The sequence below is a fragment of the Rhinolophus hipposideros genome (assembly GCF_964194185.1).
Source record: "Rhinolophus hipposideros genome assembly, chromosome: 21".
NCBI lineage: Eukaryota > Metazoa > Chordata > Mammalia > Chiroptera > Rhinolophidae > Rhinolophus > Rhinolophus hipposideros.
Window position 1 is genome coordinate 34,783,629 of NC_138067.1, and position 19,358 is coordinate 34,802,986.

Sequence of the window (19,358 nt, forward strand, 5' to 3'; positions counted from 1 at the left end):
AGTTCCCCCCAATATTAAGAAAATAAAGTTCCTTCAAAATGGTCTGTTCTTGTTTTGATTAAATTGTGCATTTTTAATATAGTTGGTAGAAAGTGAAACTCTTAAAAAAATGTAGGAATTTAAAATAAAGTGTAACATCCTACTTTCAGGGTCACCAGTACCACAGTGAGATTTGTCTCTTAAATAGTGACACTTACTATCTCTGTAGTTCCATGAATACTTTTGAAGTGTCATATTAAAACCAATCTCGTGGCCTTGAGGCAAAGAGAAGCAATTAGTCTTGGAGTTGTGAATAAATAAAAATCCATTTATACACCCGTCCTTGACATGTACCTTGCAAATCTTAGAAACTTCATCTAATGGGAAAAGAAATGTTAAGTCATGAATACCAATACTAATCACATGGCCACGTGGCTTCCTAAAACAGTTTAGTTTATACCAATCTTTTAAGCATTCATTTATATGTATACATTCATATTGAACACAAAGCAGGCACCTAGGAGAGGAGAGAGGAGTGAGGGACACTGGGGACCACAAGGGCCACCACATGCAGATTTTCAGTGGGTCTGTGATCCTCAAACATGAGCTTGGTGCATTTTTTTTCATATGCTCTCCCCTCCCCTGCAAACACTCAAAGGCCTAGGAAGGGGTAAATTTCTGTCCTAGAAGTTTGGGGTATCCACAATGCTCTCCTCCATTTGTGATCCCAGCCACCATTTAAGGGGGGTTCGGGAGGCCAAAGTATTTGGATACTTGCTTCACGCCCGGTGGGGTGTGTGTAAATGGGGGCTTTGCTGTTCCTTGGCCCTGTGCAGCCATGCAGAGATTGGGACTGTCAGTCATAGAGCAAAGCAGACTTCCAGGGCCTGGTCTGGCCTGCCTGGCCTGGCCAGGACGTGGAAAGCAGAGAGTGGTTCTGTCAGGCAGGAGCTGGGAGCCAGGAGCCCTGGGGCGCCAGGTACCGGCAGCACAGTGGGCAACCCGTGGGCCGGCTGATGCCGCTGCGCAGATCCCTGACCTACTTCCTCCCCCCCTTTCTGTTCTAGGAGCAGCTAAAAATCCATAAATTAAGGAAATTAACTGATGGGGCCTGCGGCATCTTTGTAAGCTATTTAAATCTATAAATTTACAGCATCTTCTGCATATATCAAGTAATTGAACTAACTGCAGGGATGTAACTTTAATGAGAAAATTTCCCCCTTCTCCTGTAGTTCAAGCTCTTAAATAAATAAATAAATAAATAAATAAATAAATAAATAAATAAATACCGTCCCCTAAGAGGAAAGTTTCTGCTTATTCCCGTGTGAAGTTACAGAAGCGCGGGCCGGGCGCTCTTCCCACTCGTGAGGTCCCCTAGACAAGGGAAGCAGGTTCCAACTTTGTCCTCCCACCAATGCCCCCAGCTCCACTGCTTCGAGCCGGCGCCCAGTGCCCCCCATGAGTGGGGCCGCTAGAGGGCGCCCAGGTCTGGCTGGAGTTCAGGGTGGGGGCCCCATCGCCGCTCCGGGTCTGAGCGCACCCGCCCTCCAGACCGAGCCTGGCTCTGGCCCCGGCGCCCTTGGAGCCGGACGGGGGCGTAGTGCAGGCCCAGCGCACTGGCAGCTTTGCGCTCCGTTTCCTAGGAGTCGGGAAATGGTCCGGAGGTGTGGGGGACGGGCGGAGCGCCTAGGAAAGCGGAGGAAGGGGAAGGGGAGGAAGAGGTAGGAGAGGATGAGGAAGGGGCAGCTGATATGGGGACCTGGGTGGGACGCCCCGGGCGCTGGCTTCCGCGCTGTGGGGAGTCTCGAACGCACCGCGCGCTGAGCGGAAATGGCGCGCCTGGCCCGGGGCGGCCGACTGGGCGCCCCCCTCCCCTGCAGTGACCGACCGCGTGTCCGCAGACGTCACGAGCGGCACTGCTACCCAGGAGAGGGGCAATCCGGGCAGAGACCCGGGAAGGAAGGCCGGGAGGGGGAGGGGCGGCCTTGGCCCCCGGCTCCGCTCCAGCCCCCGCCGACTCGCAGCCCAGTTTCTTCCCAAGTCCCGCCCCTGGCCCCGGGCGCCGCGGCGGCGGCTGCTCTCCTCTTTGTAACCGAGGAGTCAAGAAATGTGAGAAACGTGCCCTGTGTTACTTATTTGGGAGCCGAAAATTTATGCCCAGCTGAAAACGCCCGGGGAAATATTACATCAGATGAAATGACAATGATTAAAATCAGCTTCTCCCCCGCCCCCTCCTGAGCCCGGAGGAGGCCCGGGCGCCGCGTGGCCGGCCGGCGGGGGGCGGGGGGCTGGGCGACCGAGGGCGCGGGGTCCTGGGCGCACCGCTCCCGGGAGGGTCCTGGCGGAGGCCCCGGCGGGAAGGCGCGGGCTCCGGGAGAGGCGGGTGGGAATCGCCCAGCGAAAGGAGGGGAAACAGCGCATTTCGGTCGCCGAGCGCGGCAGGCGCGGGCGCGCGGAGCTAATTGAGACTCTAATCCTCTGCCCCGCGGCGCAGCCGAGCCCCGAGCCAGGAGTCGCCGCGCGCTCCCGCTCGCGCTCGCCGCGCTGGGTAATTTGGAGCGGAATCGTTGCCCTTTGCGTCCGGGCTCGGCCGCCACGGGGCAGGGGCCACGCACTGGGGTAGGGAGCTGGTTTTCTCGCCAGCAATCCGGGAAGGCGGCTGGAGAGAGAGGAGGGAGGAGAGGGGGTGGGAGCCGCGGGAGGGCAGCGGGAGAGCGGCGCGAAGAGGAGGAGGCGGCGGCGGCGGCCGCGAGGAGGGGAGGAGGAGAGGGGAGGGCGGGGAGGGGAGGCCCCGGCGCGCCGCGCCGTGAGGGGCTGCGCGAAGCGGGGGCCGGGGCGGGAGGGGTGGGTGGGGGGGAGGGTTGGGGGCGAGAGAGAAAGTAACTCCAGGACGAGACCGGAGCGACCCGCGCAGCGAGCACAGGCGGCAAGGCTGCGCCCGGCGCCGGAGACCGGCGGCTGCGGGGGGCGGGGGCTGTGACCGAGCCCGATCCCCCGCTCCGGCTCCAAGGTAAGCCCGCGCGGGTGGCCACCGCTCAGCGCCTCTCACCCCTGTCCCCAAAGTGGCTGCAATATGGAGAAAGTCGCCCTGGCCGGGCTTCGGACCTGGGCGGGGGCGACTGCTTTGTCCCGGTGCTGGGCGGTGGGGGCACCCAGCACAAAGGCCTGGCGAGGGAGGGGGGATTGCCCACGTGGGCTGGCCCGGGCCCCGGGTAGACCCTCCCCACGCGGGCGGGTTCAGCGCTTCCTGCCGCGCGGGGCTGAGAGGGGGCGGGGGGACGGGTGCAGGTCCTAGCACTCGGGCCTCAATGCGAGGCTCCGCGCCCTGCCGGGCCGGCGAGTTTCCGGGGTCAGAACCCGGCTCACGCAGCTGGGGCTTCGGGGCGGACAGGGCCCGGCTTGGCGCTCAAATCAGAGAGAGAAAAAGTCTCTAACGGGACAGATGTGCGTCCTCCGAGGCCCACCCCCGGAGTCCGAAACGAGGCAAGAGGGGCAGGCGCGCTGGTGGTTGTCCCAGGCGTGCGGGGCTTGGGGCTCCGGGGTGGGCCGCATGGAGACGCGATCGCCGCCCCTGGATTCCTGCTGCCGGCGGGTACTTAGTGCCTGGACGTGCGCACCGGGCACACAGTCCCAAGCATCCCCCCTTCTCCTGCAGGCGAAGCGCCTTTCGGTTTTCCCGCGCCCCCCACCCCCTTCTGCAAAAAAATAAGCTTCAAGTTTTCACTGCCTATCTCAAATGTGCATGAAGGAATTTAACTGCACTGAATAACAGCATTAGTTTCAATTAATTTTTTTTAATCCCGCCAACAATAAACTTTGAGAACAAAAGCGCTTTTACGTCCTTAATTAGGCGAGCTTCCCATCTGTGGTCTCTAAGTGTCTGCCTCCTGATTTAACTTTGTCCTCCGCCCCGCCTCCACCGCACAGCCCTCCCCACCCTGCCAGGCTCTTCGGGCTCCCCGGACACCCCCGCCCCGCGGCACTGCCGGCCTCGGCCCAGTCGGCTTCTGGCGACCCGAGGTTCACGTCCGCCGGCCGGCGGGGTCCACCACTGGGCTGGCGCGCACCAGGTGGCCCGCTGGCTTCCCTTCCGACTTACCCCCTGGACAATTCTGCGGGCCTGTGGCAGTCTCGCCTCCGGGCTGGCGCCCAGGGCGCAGAGCTGAAGGGAGCTCGGGAGGCGCCTTCTGTTTACCTTTTATGGTTAAAATAATAGCTTACCAAGGAAGCAACTTCACGAAGAAGCGATTTAGTGAAATCGTCTCAAGCTGCCGCAGCTCAGCCAGTTTAATCACCCCCAGAGAGCTGAACAACTGCGAGCACAATGGGACACAAAATCATTTTGTGTGTAAATGAGCGTGGCATTCTGCTCGCTTCCCTCTGCTCTGGCGGGCGGGGCTCGGTGGCGGGCGGGCGGGCACGGGACCCGGGGCTCCCGCCGCAGCTCTGAGAAGCGGGTCAATACCCAGCCAGCTCTCGCGCACACCACCGACGAGGCCCCTGCAACAGGCTGTCTCGGGAGGGCGGTGGTGCTGGGGCTGGGTCATGGATTTGGTGCTGGTGTTGGCGGAATGAACTTGTATCTCTTACTGCACCCACTTTATGCTTCTGACCTCAGCAGTGGTCTCGGGGAAAGGGTTGTCCAGCACAGATGCGTTGGTCGGAGGGAGCCGTGGAGGTTCGGGTCAAGGCGTAAAGCCTGGGGCTTCCAATGGTGAGTTTCCCGTTTGCCATGAACATCAGGTTGTACTTGCAATGGAAAAGAGGCTGGGTGAGAACGGGACTGAGCAGCTTTTGTGAAGGGTACTTGGTGTTAAATGTCACTTTTGAATAGTGTCCTGGTAGTAGGGGGAAACATTGTGCCGTCTGCTATGATAGCATAGTCATCAGAATTCCTTCCAGCATAGTTTATCCTCAGTGTGGCTTTCCTTCTGACTCTTCACCCAGCAGAGCCTCTCAGGGCAGGATAACCCATTCCTGAAATTTGTTTAGGTTTCTCAGAACTTCCTTGAGATAAGTGACCTGCTTTTTTTTTGAAGCTAACTGGAACTCAAGAATGCCAAAAGCAGCATACCCTGAGCAGCCCCCAGTGAATGAGGGTATAAATTAAACATGTCTGTCTGCTAATAGTAAGTCCCTACCCCCACCCAGTTTCATGTTAGGGAACTTGCCAGGACACTGAGGGCAGAACAAATCCTAGGAGAGTAATCTTAAATTCGCAGGATTTGATGCCCATTGGACCTTGGTCCATGTTTCAAAATTTGATATTGTATCTCAAGGCACAAAGTCAACTCTGAAGGGAGATTGCTTCCTGAGGGTTTTGAGAAAGAAGTCCCTGTTAAGCTTGTGGAAGCCAGTGGGGAGGGTGATATTCAGCATGCATACCTCCCACCCCCATGAGACAGCACCAAGTCATTGGAAAGGGCTACATAAACCCGCTCTTCTCCGCCATCCTGCACAGGTCCCGTAGAATGCCCTGGGTGCCTTCTAGAGACTGAAGGACAGTCATTTCAGGTGGCTGTGGAGCAGAAAGGCGCTAAGTGACTGGGGAGGAGCAGGAGACAGGGTCCATTTGCCAAAAGGCTGTCAGTTTTCTTCTGGCCAGCTCTCTGATGCCTTCGGAGTGTGATCCCTAGGGGGGGCTGGGATACCTTACGCACAGATCAGACCATTCTGGGGGTCTGAGAGGGCCTGGGCCCATGGAGGGTGGAGGTTTATCCCTGAGCAGTGGTCCACAGGGTTCTCTGCTGATGCAAGAGGAGACACGCTTGGTAACATGGCTCTCAACCAAAATACCAGGAAAATCAGATTTGTTCTGTAACATTTTGGGGCAATTATGGTGAGCATATGTTTCAGTATTGTCATTAGCTGAATTAGCAGACATGAAACTGCCCAGAAAACACGTGAGAGTGTGTGTGTGTGTGTATGTGTATGTGTGTGCTCGCAAGTCATTTGCTATAGCCCAGAGGCATGCTTTGGGGTATGGGAACAAGATAGTGGTGCGTGGAATTTAGAGAACGCTGTGTGGTATGGCATGGGGTCCAGAAAGGACTATTATAAGCGTCTGACTCCATGGGATACATAGCACCCACGACTACTGAGGAGTAAACCCTCTCTGGTTTGTCGGTGCTTCCCACAGATACTCCGGGCAGCAATGGAAGACTAGATGCCTCACCGCAAGGAGCGGCCGAGCGGGTCCTCGCTTCACGCCCAAGGCAGCGCCGGCACCGCGGTGAGAGCCAGCAGGGTGGGCTGGTCAGCGGCTGGTGGCCACCTCTTTGCCCTCTTCCTGAGCACCTGCTCGCCTGTGCCCTGGCTGCCCTTCCTCACAGCTGCGGCATTCAAGAGATGGCTGTTGACTGGCTGTACGATTATGTATTTTTTGAAACAAAAATGCTCTTAATTTGATGTGAAATTTACTACATGTATAAAACTCAACGCCTTAGGTGCTGAGGAAGTCACTAATTTAGAGGTGTCTCGTTACTGAGACAAACTTGCAAAAACCCCTGGATCCCAATTCACAAATTGGTGATTCGTTTGTCAGGGGATATTTCACATCTAACACATAAGCCCGCGACCTTTAATTAGAATTTTGCAGTTTGTTTTATGCCCCCCTGGAGGCTGACACCTTGAAAATTTTTTTTTCTTGATTTCTTATTGCTAATAAGCATCTTTCTTGTTCCCTCTGGTACTCAGAAGAAAATGATGCAAATACACTTAATTACAGTGGTGGCCACAATTTGTCAGCTGAATATGTGATCAGGCGTAGGCACAAGTGATCTGATTAGATCTGTGATCACATTGGCAATAAAGGGAGTGCACAGCTCTGTTTTGAAGAAACTTTTTTTTTCTGCCTTGTTTCCATATCTAGGAGGGAGGAAGCATGTCCCGGTTGTCTCTCACCCGGTCACCCGTGTCTCCCCTGGCCGCCCAGGGGATCCCACTGCCAGCCCAGCTCACCAAGTCCAACGCACCTGTGCATATCGACGTGGGTGGCCACATGTACACCAGCAGCCTGGCCACACTCACCAAGTACCCCGACTCCAGGTAAAATCCCATTGGCACACCAGGTTTGGCATGATGACTGACGGCACTTACAGCCTGCTCCCAGTGGGGCCTGTCTCCTCTGCCAGCCAACACACGGGGCTCTCCAGGGACCACTCACGAATACAGACCTGGAGAACTAGAGTTTGCGAGGCCGAGTCTACATGTTGAAGGCTGCTTTGCACGGGGACTTGTGACCCTGAGCTGGTAGCATTGGTAGTGCTGGGTGGAGCTTCTGGCAGAAGCCACTTATTCAGAGCCAACCCCACCTAAAGCTGGCCAGCAGCTGGTTGGGGAATCTCACATACCTTCAGGTTCCTTCTGAGTGGGACTCAGGCCTGGCCTTTGCAGACGATTACTTGTGAGCAATGCTGTATATTTGGAGTCGAGTCAGGGAGAAGTATTTAATCCTACTTCCGATTCTAACCCTTGGGAAAGCATGTAAAGGGAAGGAGGAGGGAAGCTGCAATTTGCCATCTTTGCCTGTTGGGATGGACCCTTAGGGTTGGCAACAGGCTCCCTTGAAGAGGGGTGGGTTGCAGTGACTGCTAGGAATTCACGGATGTTCAGGGATATCTGGGGCTATGCAGAAGCATGAGCCTCATAACCCCATCAGCACAAACAGCGTCTCTGACCAGAACCCTCGCACCTTGCCAAGCTCCCTGGTGCTCCTGCCTCATGGGCCCATCTGTAGGAGACCTTGGCACTGCTGACTCTTCTGCTCTTGCCTCTTGGGCATTTTGCTCCCACGGGCAGACTTGGTTTCTCATTGGCCCGAGCTGGGATGGGTCTCTGTGAGCCTCTCCCGGAGGTGATGCTATGTGCTGCTTGCTGATCCTGCAACTGCTTGCTCCTGGCACAGTGAGGCAGCCACTGCTGAGGGCTGAGCAGTGGGGGGGCCGCGGCTGCCCGGCGTCGCCCCTGTTTTATACATTTAAAATAGAAAGAGGAGTTAATTAATCCCCCAGACACTGAGGGATCATCTCTGGGAAGCTTTCTTGTCAGGCTGTCTCGTCGCCAGTGTGCTTGCTCAGAGCTTAGAGGACGTGGCTGCTTCAGCTGGTGGGGGGCCAGGGGGACCCCTCCATGTGGGCTGAGGTGCTCCTCGAGAGGGAACGTTGAGGTGGAGGCAGTGTCCAGTTCAGAATCTGGAGAGTCTGGCAAACAGAGAGCAGTTGAGGCTTCATTCCCTCAGCCCAACAGAGACTAGGCCTGGGGCACTTGGGAACTTGGGGCCTTGGGGTTGGGGGCAGCAGCCACGAGACCACATCAGCAGTGCCGGCTTATGCGCTGGCTTGCAGAGCCCTGTCTAGGACAGGAGATGGATTCAGCTTATTTAATTTCAATTTTTCCCTCTGTGGCATTCCCGAGTTGTTTGAGATAGATCACCCCTTAATCGGTTGACAACATTTGTGAGTGAAATTCATAAAACCCTTGCCCACAGCCTCTCTGAAGAGTTTCCTGAAATCAGAAACTTGCCTTTCTGGACTAATCGCAGCCCAGGCCCACAGAGAATGGCCTCCTCATTATTGTCTCCAGGCTGCTACGTGGGAGCAGGAAGAGCAGGGGGTGGTCCTCCCCCCACCCAGACCCACAGTGCAGCTGCTCCTCACCCATCCCACTGGGGAGCTGGGGCCTCTGTGGCCCCCTGGCAGCAGGATGTACCCAGAGGGGCTGGCGGTCTGCATTCTTTCTTGAGGCTAGGGGTCCTGATGAATCTATTGTTCTGCCTGGATAGCATCTGGTTCATGGGAGACCTGCTCCCCTGGCCTGAAGTTTTGGCCTAAGAGGCCAGGGGATTATGTGACCTGTAGGACAGTCAGGACAGTGGGTCATGCCAGGCCGAAAAGAGGGTTGGGCAGCTATACTGGCAAAGGCCCCTCAGATCTCTCGTCCTTCTTTGAATGAATCATTTAAATGAAAAATCTTTTTTTTTTCACCAATTCTGGAAAGCAAGAGCAATCCCTCACCCGGTGTCATTTTGTGAGTCACCTGGAGAGGGAGAATTCAAAGCCCTAAGACCCCCTGGGGGGCTTCTAGATGTCAGCAAAGTCCTACTGGGGACAGTCTGTGAGACCAGGGGCTCGTGCCACCAGACCTTTGGGTCCCTGCCCCCAGAGCTATGCCTGGGCTTCTGGTTCTTGGCTGGTCAGAGTGGCTCCAACACAAGGAACAGGTGCCACTGCTGGTTGGCCCAGGATCAGCTGTCAGTCATTGCCCAGAGACAGCCGAGCACAGCTGAGGGGGGCTGAGAGGAGACTCCCTGGGGCTGACACCTTGCTGGTTTGTGCCTACTGGATGCAGTTTAGCTGCTGCCATCGTAGTCTCCCCCTCACGTCCATCCTGGCTGTGGGAAGCAACAAACGAAGATGGCCAGGAGCTTCAAAACTAACAAAACCTTCCGCTGAAACATTGAGGAAATTGGAGCCAAAGCTTCTGAAGTTGGTACCCCAAACCCTAAAGCCTCCGTCAGAGGGTGGCCTGGGGCAGGAGCTGACTCTTAAGACCCTGGACGTGTCTCGGACTCCTTTGCCCAGGTGACTGACCTAAGCTTCCCTCAACCTGCTCACATCCTTGGTAGCCTCAAACCCCAAGGGTATGAAAGACTTTGGTCCTGTGAAGATACACTGAACCATGGAGAGCTCTAGAACCAGCCAGTCCTGAAATAAGGCAGATCGAGAACCTTCTAGCTTTGAAACAATAAGACAACCTAGAACCCAGCCAGCCCTGGAAGGTGGGTGGATCCAGAGAACTGTAGACTGACGGGATGGTCTGGAGCCCCAGCCAGCTCTGACATCAGAGGGATTTGCAACACAGCCAAACCTAGAGCATTGCTTGCTGCACAGTGTTTGAGCTCACCCAGGAAGGGTGGAGAAAGTTCCCCCCGGGAGGCTGAGGCTTCGGACTTGCTCTTTCACCTGTGGATGTGGCTTTTACTTTCTGTTAGTACCATGTGGGGGCCCTCAGCTGTCTGCCGATGACTGCCCGTGGCTCCTGACAGCCTTGCTCAATCCCATCTGTCTCCAGGGATGGTGGGTGGCCCTCAGTCTGACATTTGAATGCCCAGGCTCTGCTGAGGCCAGGTCTTAGGGGCTCTGAGGGCTGCCACAGGCCATGGAGCCCACAAGGTTTTCCATTAGGTCTGTGTCCCCCGGTACCGTTGTTGCCAGGCCTAAGGGGTTTGATCTTCGTGATTGCAGTGCTATTTCCACAGGTTCAGGTCTCTCCACACCTCACAACAGGCTCTCACCTGCTTATGCCCATCCAGGAGGCAGCCCTTTTATACAGCCCCACTGCGACAGAGGCTGGGCCATATCCCCAGAGTGAGAACAGGTGACTATATCTCTACTCCACACCTGGGCAGACCCTCATGGCTGATGCCAGAATGTGCCAGGCCACCAGAGTAGGGGACAGTGTAGATGAGAGGCCCCGAGGGAGACACTGGGGCTCAAACCCAGGGGTGTCCAAACTTTTTTCAACGTTTTTTACCAAGGGCCATATGCAGTAAAATACACAAACAGCCGGGCCACTCACTCGAGGTGAAGTACGTATTGCCTCACCTGGTTTATTTAAGTAAACTAAATATATTTTTGGAATTTGCTGCGGGCCAATTAAAAATGGATTGCAGACCGATGTTGGCCCGCGGGCCGCAGTTTTGACGCCCCTGCTCTTTTCCCTCAGCTTCTGCTCAGCTCACGTGCTCTGGTATACGATGATGGGCAGGGCAGGGCCTCAGGAGAGGTGAACCAGATTGGGGACAGGGCTGGGCTGCTTGGGGAGAGGAGCTCCTCCCTAGAAGGTCCACGCAGGTACAGGCAGAGAGTTAGGGGGCTTAGGCATCAGCTTGCACAGGCTGGACTGGAAGGCCCGAGTCTCAGGTCCGGCCTCCCCTTCTCCCAGGCTGTGCAGACGGGCTGCCACCTTGGCAGGGTCTAGTTGTGCACAAGTGTGTGACCCTGCCTGCAGAAGGGTGTCTAGAGGTGCTGTCACTGGGAAAACCCTGCCAACTTCCTTCCTGTTTCTGAGCCAAGCTCTTGACTGTCCCCAGCCCTCTTTGTGGCTCCTAATTGTCCACAGCTGAGCCTGGGGTCTGCAGGGGAAGGTAGCCAACCCAGAGCTTGCCACCCTGAATGCGGGGGAGGCCGAAGCTCTGGCTCTGAGGCCGGGTTCCTCTTCCCTGGAGTGTATGGGGACAGGCCTCAGGAGCTCCTGAAGAGCTCCTGCGTTTCTGTCAGAACCACTGCCCTTCCTTCAGAGGACAGGGTGCTGGGACCTGTCTCCCCTCCCAGACCCATCTCAGGTATGCACATTTTTGTGCTTTGTGGTGCACGTGCCTACACTGTTTGTATGTTCACAGTGATGTGTGTACTGCGGTGTGTGTGCACGGTGGCACGCAGGCCTGCGTGCAGAACCTTCTGCTGCCTCCCATGTCCCCTAGGGCTCCCTGAGTTAGTGGGTGTTGGTTTATCTGTCAGTTTGCTGCACATACAAAGCTGTGTCTCTGGTTGGCTCGTGTTGGCTGGTGTGTCCTTTGCCAGGATGTGTCTGGGTCTGCCTGTGATTTGTGTGTTGCAAGGGGAGGAACCATGTGACCCTGTGCCTGTTGCCCAGGTGTGTCACATCTGATGGAATGTGGTTTGAGTGAAGTGGATGTGGGGGACCCAGGACTGTCTGATGGTTTACATGTGTTTACTGGGTGTGTGGCTAGGGCCTGGGATGTCTGATGGTCGGTGGGAGATTTCTGGGTGGGTCTGTCTGGCAAGGGTTTAAGGGGAGGCAAGGAGGCTGTGTCTGTGTCTTGATGTAGTTTTCCAGGCCTGTAATGTGTTGGCAGGCGGGCGTTTGCAGCGGGGTGTGTCTCTCTGGCTGTGGCTTGTGTGTGTAGGTCGGGTGTGTGGCATGTGCTGTGTATTGTGCCGGTGTCCTGTCTGACCGTGGCCTGGCTGCCTCTGGTGTGTGCAGACATCTATCAGGATTGGCATAGTCCCAGAGTCACTGATGTAAGGCCCCTCACCCATCCAGCAGGGTGGTCCCTAAGGACTGGAGGCGAGTCAGGGGGACTAGCCCTTCCATGAGACATCCCACCCTCCATCTCTCCCAGAATAAGTCGCCTCTTCAATGGCACTGAACCCATCGTCCTGGACAGTTTGAAGCAACATTATTTTATTGACCGGGATGGGGAGATTTTCCGCTACGTCCTGAGCTTCCTGCGGACATCGAAACTGCTGCTACCAGATGACTTCAAGGTAAGTCCGCAGCTGGTGGCTTCCCCGCGCTGCCTGTGCGCTGGCATTACACAGGGGACGCTGTGACTTAATAAATGGACCCATGGTCGTCATGGCAACCAGAAAAAGTTAAGCGATGAAGCCAAGGGCTAAATCAGTTTTTCTAAACTAATTTTGTTTTCTCACGTTTTTAGCTTACTTATCAGGGTGTAACAACAATTAAGCAGCAGCAGCGGCACTTACTCTGGTTTCATGGTTGTCATGTTGAAGGGCTGTTGTGTGCTGGAGTTACAGGAGTTAGAGCCTCGTAAATCTGTTCCTTGTTGACAGTGTGTAGGGGTAAAACCCAGATCCAAACCAAATACCACTTAAGCAAAAGGTAACTCCCAGGTCTTGGCGTGAACCTGTCCTCGTTCCGAGAATCCTTTGCCTCAATGCTGGGTCCCTCTGTGGCACCAGGGATCCTGAAGGAAGGAAACTCAGGCCTGGGCTACGCTGGATTGCAACTCCTTCCTTCCTCCCTAACTTCTTTCCTTTCTTCCTTCCTTCCGGCACCCAGAGAACCAGTGGTCCTGGGGCTGTTTTGTCCTCCATCTAAGTTACTGGGTGCCAACAACCAGACCCCGGCTGAAACAAGGCAGTCCTGTCCCCATAGCACTTGTGGTCTAGTGGGAAGACAGATGTTGAACGAAAAACACTTGAATTCTACAGAGGCAAATGCTTCAAAGTAAAAAGTGTTGTGAGAGGGAACCATAGAAACCTGGCGGGGCCGGGGGGTGGGGCATGTGTGAGGAAAGGATGTTTCTCTGGGCAGCTTAAGGAGGAGAGGGGGGACAAACAGGTGTGAGGACCTTGGCTAGGAGGTGGGGTAGCCAGGAGCAGTACCTTCCAGAACTGGAGAGGTGTCAGCCTGGGGCTGTATAGACTGGGAGGGGCAGGGCTGGAAGGGAGGCCGCTGTTTGCTGTCCAACCTTGGAGGCAGGCTCAGCTTTTGGCATTTTACCTTGGATGCAGTAGATGGGTCAGACTTAGGGGAATGATGATAAGATTTGCAAATTGATTGCCCTGGCTATTGTGTAGAGAAGGATGTGGGGAGGGTGGGGGATGGGAGGTGGGAACAGGCCAAGGAAGTTTTTTTTTTGTTTTTGAAGGCTGTGGATGGGGTGAAGGCAGGGAAGATGGAGCAAAGTGGCAAGTTACACTTAAGGGTGCCTCTGGGCCTGTGGCTTCTGTCTGAGTAGATGTGTTCAGGCCCAGGGGTGAAACAAGCTGGGGAGAGTGATATCCAACTCCCTCATGGAATGGCTAGTATGGTGTTGGGTGGAGATGTTCTGGGTTATGAGGAAAGGTGTGAGGGTTGTTTGGTGTGCACATATCACTTAAGGAGCAGATAAGAGCAGAGGCCCAGGGTGGAACCCCTCTGGAGGGACAGGATGGGTCCCTGACTGGCGGCCTCCGTCAGGGCGGTTCCATAGGCTGTGGCCAGCAGGTGGGAGGGCAGGCCCTGCTTTGGTGTTGGACTTCCTTGCCTGTCTTCCAAGGGTCCTCAGGCTCACCAGCTGACCTTGAGCTGAGCCCCAGTGAGTGGCATGAGTCATGGGTCCTTGGCTACGTAGGGCTGGGGCAGGTGTGGGTAGGCATGTGTTTGAGGAACAGTTAGTGTGAGCTCGTCCAGCCAGGGAGGGAGCTGCCTGCCGGTTGAGAGATGGGCTCCCCACCCCAGACCCCTCCTCACACAGCCTGCTAGGCCAGGGGCCGGCCAGGCACTTGGTAGAGCCTGTTGTCCTTTAAAATCCTTACCCCTTCTCTCTGACCTGGGTGTCTACATCCATTTACTAGAAGAGGAACCTGAGGTTCTGAGGAGATCGTCATGGTGAGCAGGTCCTCAGGGCTCAAAGGTGAGGTTGGCGAGCATCCAGCCTAGGCAGGTCTGTTCTGCCTCCCTGCTGGGCTGTGCGCTCCTTCAGGGGAGATGAGACTCTTCCCTCTGGGATTTTGAGAAGGCAGCAGATCTCCAGGCACAGATATAACCTGAGTCTCCTCTAGTCTAGCCTCCTGGTGTTTCCAGACGCTTCTCTTTGCTCCAGAGAGATGAAGCCTCCCTGAGTGTGTAGGGCTAGAAGGAAGGGCTCAGGAGGTCTTGCACTGGTGCACACCAGCTGCTTCCCTTGTGCTTGCACACAATTACTTGAGCCTCATTTTCCCCATCTGTACAATGGGTGCGACTATCCCAGTCCACACTGTGCAGGGGGAAGACGGGTGTCGCAGTTCCCTGGAAGAGTAAGAGGAGATCCCCCACCTGCCCCTATCCTGTTTGTGCTTTCTCACAGGACTTCAGCTTGCTCTACGAGGAGGCACGGTACTACCAGTTGCAGCCCATGGTGCGTGAGCTGGAGCGCTGGCAGCAAGACCAGGAGCAGCGGCGCCGCAGCCGGGCCTGTGACTGCCTGGTGGTGCGGGTCACACCGGACCTGGGTGAGCGGATTGCGCTCAGTGGCGAGAAGGCCCTGATCGAGGAGGTCTTTCCTGAGACCGGGGACGTCATGTGCAACTCCGTCAATGCGGGCTGGAACCAGGACCCCACGCATGTCATCCGCTTCCCTCTCAATGGCTACTGTCGGCTCAACTCAGTACAGGTGAGGGCTGTGCCTGCCCCACCCACCTCACCCCTGCCTCCCCAAAGCCTTCCGGCAGCAGAGAGATGGAGGGAGGCATGGTCCCTGGTCCCTGAAATGGCGAAGCCCTCCTTGCCAGCTCACAGAAAAGGCAACAATGCGTGGATGCATAATTTATATCCTGCTCATAATTAAATGATGGCGCCTGGGGGATGGACTTAAAAAAATTGATCCATGCTCTTTTTTTATTCCCCAAAAGGATGTTCTATAAAAATTGTCCAGAGTACTTTCAACAAAGTGTGCTTCATTTGACTCCCAGAGTTTGAGTTTGGATTCAAATTAAACGCAGGCAACAGGAGCAGCAGGTCAAACAAAGGCTGAGAGCGGAGGTGGCCTGGAACCCCTTCCTCATCCAGCTGACCTGAGCCATAGGCACCTCATCCAGGTGCCCAGGGTGTTTCTAGAAAGGCTTTCCCTAAATGGGTCTAAGAGTTGGGAGGCCCAGGATGGAGTGGGGCCTATTTTCCACCAACTCTTCCAGACCCAAGAGCAGAATCCTGTTTCAGGCATGGGGCAGAAAGAGTAGACTTTGTGGGGAAAGTTCCCCTCCCCCACAATGCATACCTTCCACAGGCTGTCAGTCAGAACTTGCTAGCTGCAGGACACAGGTATGGGACACAGTAACCAGACCCCACCCTCACAGAGGCACCAGCCCATGTGGACATGGAGGCCTGTGGAGGCTCAAACACAGAGAAGACTCCTCCTCCTCTCCACCCCCAGCTCCCTTCAGCTGATGAGCCCCCAGGCCTCAAAGCAGCTCTGGGAAGCAGGTGGCTGCCCAGAGGCTGGGGGCAGGGTCTCTCTATTATTGGGGCAGGCCTCAGTGAGCAGGGGCTCTGGGACTACGTGTCTGGAGAGTGAGGGTCAAGTTACACCCTGGAGAAGAGACAAGGGACCCAAAGGCTCTTTCTGCCTCCCTGAATCAAGACTATGGCCCCTTGAGGCAGCAAGGTGGGGTATCCCACTGAGGTTTGGTCACTTGAGGGGCCCTGGCTGTTTCTGTCCCGCCTATGTTTGCCCATCTGGTGGTTCTCAGGGACCTCTGTTGTGAGACTTGAGATCATAACAGGAGACGGTAGCTTGCCCTGGCTACCTTCCACCAGGCCAAGCCAGGCAGACTGGCAGCTGGGCATTGCTGACCCCCCTTTCTTCCCTGGCAGGTCCTGGAGAGGCTGTTCCAGAGGGGTTTTAGCATGGCCGCATCCTGTGGGGGCGGCGTGGACTCCTCCCAGTTCAGCGAGTATGTGCTTTGCCGGGAGGAACGGCGACCACAACCCACCCCTACCGCTGTCCGGATAAAGCAGGAGCCCCTGGACTAGGCCCTGCCTCAGTGCCCACCTGAGGCCCCTTGGACCTGGGGACAGCCCAGGTACCTGGAAACGCTATACCTGCTTAGCGGTGGGACTAAAAATGGGGCTGGAGAGTATAACGCTGGCCCAGGGAGCCCCAAATGTCATGGCAACAGAAAGTGGGGTGCTGGAGGCGTGCCTACTGAAGGACTGTTGGTGTGACCCAAAGATGCCTTGGTGGGAACTCTGCCACCAGTTCCCCCGGGCCCTTAGCTCCCCAGCCTGGGGCAGAGACTCCGAGGCCCTGGGGCCTGCTGCAGTGGGGTCAACACAGGCCTCCCCAGCCCACTGCAGAGGACTGCTCCGCCCTTCTCCACATGTGGCAGACTCTAGTGGGTCTCCTTGCATCAGAGATGGCTTATTTTTCTACAGTATTTAAGACGGAACTAATTGTAACGGCACAAGCCAGCGAGGTGGACAAGGACCAATACTTCTTTATCTGGTGCTCCGGTCTCAGTCAGATGTGCAACATGTCACAATGGTAGAAGAGCTGCCAGGCGCTGCGGCCCAGGTGCCCAGAATGGGGCTTGGAGACTTCTGGTCCCTGCTCAAGGGACAATTGCAAGGAGGGCAGTGCTATAGGAGCTGAAGCAGGACCCTCGGGGGCAGGGCTGCTGGGAGGAGTGTGGTTCGGTGTGAGGAATGGATGGCTGGGGAACCATCTGAAACCCTCACCTTTGCTGCCACCTGGGGCACAGGCCACACTTGGTGGGTCACTAACGCCCAAGGGCTTCCAGTCCTGTTTGTGTGTCCTCACACCTGGGCCCTCCCCATCCTGACCAGCCAGAGGGCCACATGGCATCCTTACCTCAGGAATGGGCCCCATGGTGAAGGGGCCCTTATGTCAGCAGCACCCTCTAGGGCCCCACCTCAGGAAGCCGTCCTCAGCTCTGATTTTCCCACACTCAAGACGCACACTGAATTTTAATTAAACTTGTAATACTAGCTTTCCCGTAAGACCCAGACACAGGTATACCTGGGGCTCTTGGCCCCAGATTCCAACAAGGACTGGCCCCAAGGGGTCCTCATAGACCTGCTGCCTCCCAGAAGACAGGCCCAAAGATGGACACCCGGGCCTTGTCACGCTTGCCTGAACTGGCTCTTCCCCTGGTGGAAAAACTGCAGACAACTGCTCAGTGGGGTGCCAGGCCTGCACCGCCCTGTACAATGCCTGTGGACTTGTATATGACTCCTTTAATATTGTAAAGATGCTGATGTACAATGTCATGTGTTTGTGTAAACACACCGCGTTCCAGTCCATGCCATAAATGATGCTACAAAGCGAAAGACTGAGGCTCTGTCCTGTGCAGAAGCAGCAGCGCTCTCGTGACTGGATGTTATGCAAGGGGGTTGCGGGTGGGAGTCCTCCCTTGGTTCATTCAGTTCAGGTCAAGGAAGAACCAGCAGTGCTAGCTGGGGGAGAGGCAGGGTCCTGAGCTGGCTGTTATTTATTTATTTTTTTTTGCATTTGGGTGTTTCCTCACTGTTAAACGTATCCACTCTGGGCAGCATGGATTCTGAATTCTTCTTCACAACCCTAACCGGTTGTGAACCTGGGGAAGGCAGGCAGAAGGTATCCAGGGGCTTCTGACCCAGTCGTAAATGTTACAGAGATTGTCCCTCTGGCTTTTGGTTGAAATTGAAATCCTCCTTAGAGCCCCACAGAGTGGTAGGAGAAGGTGATAGTCCACAGCTCAGGCCAGCCGGGGAACATGCAGCCCCCAGCATGAGACGCGCAGATCGCCCGAGTGCAGCACAAGACCTCAATGCATCTCTTTCCAAGGGAAGGAGTTTGAAGGTACTCAATGTAGACCTCTAATTTTAATGAGCCTTTTTGTATTTTTCCTCAAAGCCCTTATGTTCTAGCCCATGAGGACACTTTTAGATGCCCGGTAAGGGCCACCAGTCTTGACCTGCCTGGAGGACAAGAGCACAGCCGCTTCCTGTCTGAGGTTGCAGACGTCATTCTGCTGTACAATCTAATTTGCTGGACAGACTTGCTGGCCTTCTTTGCTTAGCAACACACCTTCAGCTGGCACATCTGCATTTTGGCATCTGAGGTTCACATTCTGAGAGGAGAAAGCGTTGTATTTATTAGAAAGGAAGTCTTGTGAAAATAGCTCAGTGCTGCGTGTGTTCATGGATTTTTCTGGTGTGATAGCCAGCATGGTTACTGATTGATGGAGCTTCCCGAACATTTTTAAGCAAACTAGCTTTTGGAGTAAACCATTGTGCTTAAACAGAAAAAAAAAAAAAAAAAGTACCTTACTGAATGTTACTCTTAATTTATTTCTTCTTTAAAGTAAGTAAAACCAGGAAGTACAATTTCACATAAACTGTGGAATTTCTGAATCTGTAGAGAAATACTATTCTCCCATAGTAATGCTAAAATTCTAATATACATAGTCCCCATAAACAATCAGTACAAATCATCAATTTTCCTTTAAAACATTTATATACTTCCTGGGATGACTATTGTAAGTAATCTTTTGATCAAATACCAGCAGTTTATACCTGTTACTTCTGCTCTTCATAAACCTCAAAACTAAGAATTTTTTATTATAAGCAACTGGACAGAGAGCTGATCCAACACCTCCCTGTTTCCCACCAAACTCTGCCAGCGTAGTAGAGAATTCAGCAAAGCTGTAGCCAGCGTCTTCTGCCACTGTCCTCACATGGGGCTCAAAGCCAGGTCACAACACTAATAATACCTTTTAAAAAGTGTTGGTTTTTTTTTTAAGCTACCATTTGACTGTGTTCCTAAGAATAAATAAAGGATATTTTATAAATTATAACACAGATCTAGCGCTTTGTTTCTAATCCACTGAGGCAGCCACAAAAAGATACTCTGGCTTAGGTGATTTTGGAGCCACCACTCCACACTTGGGACTTGGCTTGGCCACTGAATCAGACCTTGAGTAGCCCAAGTCCCCGGTATTTAACCTTCCTGATCTGAGGAGCTGCTGTGGAGAGCTGAGCCCTAAGCAGCTGAGGGGTCCCCAGGCGCCTAGCATGTACCCTGTTGGCACACCTGGGAGTGAGGGCGGTGCAGGCACTGACTTACAGACTTCCTTCATCTCCCAAAC

General features: G+C 54.8%; 1 protein-coding gene across 5 annotated transcripts; it reads left to right on the forward strand.

The window, feature by feature from the left end:
- Positions 1-2,829: 2,829 nt before the first annotated feature.
- KCTD15 (potassium channel tetramerization domain containing 15) lies at positions 2,830-19,064 on the forward strand (the record flags this gene model as incomplete). Of its 5 annotated transcripts, XR_013992155.1 has the most annotated exons (8): positions 2,838-2,989; positions 4,598-4,693; positions 6,119-6,211; positions 6,851-7,026; positions 12,125-12,269; positions 14,579-14,884; positions 16,084-16,292; positions 18,125-19,062. XR_013992155.1 is itself a non-coding variant. In XM_081031753.1 (7 exons), exons 3-7 carry the CDS (start codon positions 6,146-6,148, stop codon positions 16,240-16,242), a joined length of 852 nt encoding a protein of 283 aa, XP_080887879.1. In that variant the 5' UTR covers positions 2,830-2,989; positions 4,598-4,693; positions 6,119-6,145. The 5 variants fall into 5 exon arrangements, 4 of the variants coding, with proteins under 4 accessions (XP_080887879.1, XP_080887880.1, XP_080887878.1 ...); XM_081031753.1 differs by having other exon boundaries at positions 2,830-2,989; positions 16,084-19,064; XM_081031754.1 differs by having other exon boundaries at positions 2,848-2,989; positions 4,601-4,693; positions 16,084-19,064.
- Positions 19,065-19,358: the final 294 nt, after the last annotated feature.